The sequence below is a fragment of the Triticum aestivum genome, chromosome 2D, assembly GCF_018294505.1.
Source record: "Triticum aestivum cultivar Chinese Spring chromosome 2D, IWGSC CS RefSeq v2.1, whole genome shotgun sequence".
Lineage (NCBI taxonomy): Eukaryota > Viridiplantae > Streptophyta > Magnoliopsida > Poales > Poaceae > Triticum > Triticum aestivum.
The window spans coordinates 549,464,081-549,469,455 of record NC_057799.1 but is presented as its reverse complement, the minus strand read 5'-3'; the positions used below and the strand labels follow the sequence as shown (position 1 = coordinate 549,469,455).

The 5,375-nt window shown below is 49.3% G+C and overlaps 1 protein-coding gene across 1 annotated transcript; it reads right to left on the bottom strand.

Annotated features, from left to right (window-relative positions):
* Positions 1-1,401: 1,401 nt before the first annotated feature.
* LOC123054419 (ubiquinol oxidase 1b, mitochondrial-like) lies at positions 1,402-2,789 on the bottom strand. Its single transcript, XM_044478195.1, has one exon. It carries the CDS (start codon positions 2,627-2,629, stop codon positions 1,649-1,651), a length of 981 nt encoding a protein of 326 aa, XP_044334130.1. The 5' UTR covers positions 2,630-2,789; the 3' UTR covers positions 1,402-1,648.
* Positions 2,790-5,375: the final 2,586 nt, after the last annotated feature.

Here is a 5,375-nt window from a genome sequence, read left to right as displayed (position 1 = left end):
TAGCGCTCTCCTGAAGTGAATATTAAGAGGCGTGGACTGACATACTGTCTCAACGGTTGCATCTCTCTGTTGAACAATGCTATATAGAGAAGGACATTGAAGCGCGAGGGGCGTATCCCCTAGCCACGTATCCTCCCAGAATCTCGTAGAAGTACCGTTCCTAATAACAAACTTCGTCCGATTAAAAAAGATTGATTTAACTCTCATCAGACCTTTCCAGAAAGGCGAATCCATCGGCCTCACTGTCAGCTGGGATAAAGTTTGGGAATGAAGGTACTTATTACGCAGAATTTGTGCCCATGTAGCCCCAGTCTCACTAGATAGCTTATACAACCACTTGCTGAGAAGACATTTATTCTTGACCTCAAATCATGGCACCCGGAGCCCCAAACGGACTCTAGATCTGCCCTCCCGAGGAAGAACAGGGCTTGGCGGTGGCTCCGTCTCGTGGATCGCGATAATTCTTTCTCCGCGATTTTTTCTCCAGAAATAAGATTTTATAGCGTTGGTTTCAGGGTCAGCGGGCCACCAGGTAGGGACAACCCACCTGGGCGCGCCCTGGTAGGTTGTGCCCACCCAGGTGCCCCTCTCTGGCAGGTCTTGGCTCCAGAAATTCTCTTTTATTGTACAAAAATTCCTCACAAAGTTTCGTTCCATTCCGAGAACTTTTATTTCTGCACAAAAACAACACCATGTTAGTTCTGCTGAAAACAGCATCAGTCCGGGTTAGTTTTATTCAAATCATGCAAATTAGAGTCCAAAACAAGAGGAAAAGCGTTAGAAAAAGTAGATACGTTGGAGATGTATCACCATCGATGTTGTTGAGGCAGGATGCTAGAACCACCACCCATGAGCCTCCAACCTTGTTCTTGGACCTTTGGCTTCCCCCAAACAAAGACGTCACAATATGCGACGGGATCCGCTATATACTCAACAACACCAGATCCATTACACCTATAAATAATGGAATAAAGTTCCCACGTATCCTTCGAGTTCACCATCGCGGGTGCCCTCGAGATGGGTTGATATTGGGAAAATTTTATTCCAAACACCGCCATCCAAACGCTCCGGTGGAACACACTAAACCTAACTCTGCCTAAAACCAAGGCAGAGAGTGGGGTTCCTCCACCTATTCGTTGCCCTGGGCGGTGATCAAGGGGGAGAGAGCCCACAACTTCGCCGATAGATGGCAAGAGGAGTTGGCGCACGTGGCGGAGCTCCAAGGTGGCTCTGGCATGAAGGTGGAGCTCGAAGGCATGCGCCTTGGCCTCGGTGGCTGCGCCGACATGGGCATGGTGCTCTCCTTGGTGGGTACCGCGGGCGGCGGCTAGAGGAAGGTGGAGGGGCGCTTGCTCACCCGGGTGGTATTTTGCCTAGGAAAGTATGCATGTTGCACGTCTGTTAAAAAATATTATTGTCAAGCAATAATATCACATAGTATGTTTTTCTGGAAAAGTAATCAAATCATTTTTACAAGCAATACCGGCTTACGTAGACATATGTTTGGGTACAAAGTGACACAAAAGAATCATACACACACATCGTTTACACAGAACAGACTGCACGCGCAACAATCATCGGCGACAGTGGTAGTAGTACGCACCAACGATGGACTGAGCAGGCATCGATCTATGGTCCATTGAGCTGATCAGTGGTACCCGAGCGGCGCAGGCGTCTGATTCAGCGTCATTCCCTGGTAATGGATGTCCGATGCGTAGTGGTTGGCGTCGCGGTGATGCGCCTCGTCGGCGCGCACGGCGGTGACGACGTCCTTGAGCCTGGCGTCGGCGGGGAGGCGCCAGTAGTCGATGGCGATGGCCGGGGCGGGCGTGTTCTCGATCAAGCCGGCCTCGAGGTCCTTGAGGTACTCAGTATAGGACTCCACGGCCTCCTCCTCGAGGTACCCGACGAAGCGGTGCGCGAACTTGGGGGAGATGAGGTAGCCGACGAAGTAGGCGTTGAAGAAGACGCCCTGCGCGGCGAGCACGAGCGCGCGTTCCCACCACCGGGGCTGCGTCACCTCCATGAAGGTCATGAGGTGCATGCGTTCGTTCTCGGCCTCCTCCATGAGCGCCCGGATCCAGCCGCCGCTGTGCTCGAAGCGGCGGAGCGAGCGCAGGTGAAGTAGCACGCCGCCCACCATGGGCGGCACCGCCGCCACCGTCTCCAGCAGCAGCGCGTGGCTGGCGTGCCGGCGCTGGAAGAAGAGGTCCCGGGGCACGCGCAGCGATCGGACAACGAAGTACGCCACCTTGTCCGCCAGGGCCTTGGGCAAGTGGTGCTTGGTCACGTCGATGGACGTGTCCGGCCGGTACGTGTCCCACGGCCTGAAGCAGAACCACGGCCACTCCGTGCCGTCATCCTTGACGAGCTTCCGAGGCTCGATGCCCCAATAGCTCACCACGGGCTTCTTGTTCTGCTGCTCTGGAGTCGCGGCCGCCTGGGGGCTCGCGGCATCATCTTCTTGTTTGGCATGCGGGGCGGCGGCCTCGGTGCTGGCCATCCGCGCGGGGAAGATCCTCGCGGCGGCGGGCATGATGCCCCTCGCGCTCGCGGCGAGCCCGGAGGCTGGCTCGGCGGCGGCGAAGAGGCGGGGGCCCAGGTGGCGCAGAAGCGTGGCTCCGGCCATCCGGGAGCTGTTGGCTGTTGATTGTTGAACAACTAAACCGATCGAAAAGCTTGTGAGCGGATCGAATGGGAAGTCTGTTTTTGTTGGCGGGCTAGGAAATGATTTCTGTTTACTGTTGGTGTTGATCTGGTAACTGACCGATGGCTTGACGACGTCTCGCCGGAGATGGTTTTATAGGGAGGGGGCTCGGCCGGCACGGTGCTTCCGGGAATGTCACCAGACAACATGTGGGCACTCTCCCTAGAAAAAGAAGACATGTGCGCACTCGACCACCAGCTACAGCTGCGAGTGCTGCGACTGCGACGTTCCAATTTTTTCCGTTTATTGTTGCTTCTTGGACAGTGCAGCACAGCCGTGGCGCGGCGGCGCGCTGGTGCTTAATAATCTAACAATTCCTTGCCGTGCAAGTGTCTGTCAGGTTGACTAGCTAGATAAGTTTTTCTGAACGGACCAACACGAACGCTCATGACAGGAACGTCGTCGGACTCGCCGGCTTCCGGGGGAGTTCGCGAGACATCTCGGTTGACCGGCGCAGCGTATGTTGCCATCAGGTTGAGGTGAGTGCGCTGTGCGATCCGGACACAAACGCCCTGCGAGCTTGACTTGCCGTGCCTGTGCGTAGATGCCACGGGACTACCGACTGCCGTGCATGCATACTAGTCTTCTCCTTTGGAGGTCAACCGGTAAGGCGAGTTGAACGTTTGCCGTCTTCTTTCACGAGGATATATTCCATGAAAGATTCCATCGGCTCGACTCTCTCTAGACGCTGACCACACGGCCCGGCTGAAAATTTCAAAGGAAAAAACGTTTCTCGCTTCTCCCTGATAAAATAGAACTTTAGCTATACTTAGCGGGTGAAGGCGCGGCGACACGCCGTGCCCGTGGAAGTGGCCTTGACTTATACACTTGTTATTGTTGTTATTAAGAACAATGGACATTATGGGTTATATTTCATTGGCTAGATGTACAAATTTGCTAATGAGAAAAGAAAAGCCAGTGAAGTACAAGCAATCATAAGCAAATGTGAAACAAAAGATTGACATGCTAAAATAGTTGGATCATTTAGTAACACATATGGTTTGCCTCTCCAGTGGTGATAGTACATTCTTTTTTTTCATTTACTTTGAAATGTCAAATATCTACTCTGAAGTAGGAGGCCGGCCGTGGAAAAGAAGTATCCTATGCAATGGCGTCGAAATTTAGCTGTAGGTTCCCCTTCTCGTAGCATTTTCTATATCTCTAATGGCTAAGCGTGAAATATTTTTTCACATAAAGGACACCATAATCAGCGAATAGGGGCTTAGAAAACGATCCTTATAATGTTATGCCATCAGGGTTTAATTCATAGACTTGGCACTGGTGCTCGCATTTTCCAGAATTTATTCCATGGCTTCCGGTGATTCATAGACATGGCACTGGTGCTCTTATTTTTCTGGATTTATTCCATGGCTTTCGGCGATGTGCGTTCAGTAGGAGGAGACGTTCCCGTCGACTACGAAAGCATCGGCGATGACTTCGTCAATCTAAAAATGTTGCGTCGGCTCAGTATCAGGTATATACTCATAGGGGTAAGGTATGCGTGCGTGCGTGCGTTTGTAGGGGTGATTATATACACGTGTATGCTGGCATATGCATTGTATTGCGTTAAAAGAGGTAGCAAACACAAAAGAAAAAACCAGTATGTAGAGTGAATCGATCTGTGGTTCGATGGTTAGGAGGATAGTGGTATTCCCTACCCACCAGGGTTCAAGTCCCGGACTTGACATTCGTACTCGCATTTTTCTAGATTTATTGTAGGCCTCCCGGCGATGTGCGCTGAATGAGAGAAGACGTATCCGTCAACTATGTAAACGTATCTGAAGACTTCGTCAATCTCAAGATGATGTCGCAGCTCAATCTCTCGGAGATGCTCATGTGGTAGGGTTTGCGGGCAAGCATTCATACGGATGAATGTATGTGTGTATGTATGAGCGTATGCGTCTGTACTATGTTAAAAAACCAGCACAATCTGCACTTAATCTCAAGATGATGTGACGGCTCAGTCTCTCGGAGATGCTCATGTGGATATGGTGTACGTCATGCATTCATATGTATGAGTGTATGTGTGTATGTATGACCGTATGCGTTTGTACTGTATTAAAAAGCAGTGTAATTTATATTGTGTTAAGAAAAACAGTACACACTAAATCAAATGGAAAATTTGAACACGTGTCAACAGGAAAGGCACTCTCGCCAATACACTTGAAATGAACGATAGCGCTGCTAGCTTAGCAGCTTTAGTATAGTAGTATATGTAAGTCGCTAAAAAAAAAGTTTCTTGTATGTGTGTTTAGGCTGATTTTTTACTTGCCCTGTTTTGGGTAAGTCAATTCCTTACATAGGCTTTCCCGCAAAAAATAAAAAAATAAATCATAGGCTGAATTTTTTTACTTGTCCTTGTTTACGCTAAGTCGATTTTTTTCTTAGGCTGAATTTTTTGACTTGCTCATGTTTGGGGTAAATCGATTATTTTATGTGAAGCCCGTTATACATTACCTTTTTTAACCATTTTTGCTTTTGCTTTTATTTTTATTTTTTAGCCTGTCTTTTTTTTTGCATGGGTACTTTTTACATATTGGATGAGTGCAAATATATACACTCAAGTACTATAGAGCATGTGTGTAAATCACACTAGAGTGTGAAAATTACTCTATTCTACGTTTATTTATTGCATATTTAAAAGGTGCAATTTTAGTGCAAAGTTGTG

What these genes read in the sequence shown, in the direction of transcription:
- LOC123054419 (XM_044478195.1), bottom strand. Translation starts at nt 2,629, where the DNA reads ATGGCCGGAGCCACGCTTCTGCGCCACCTGGGCCCCCGCCTCTTCGCC.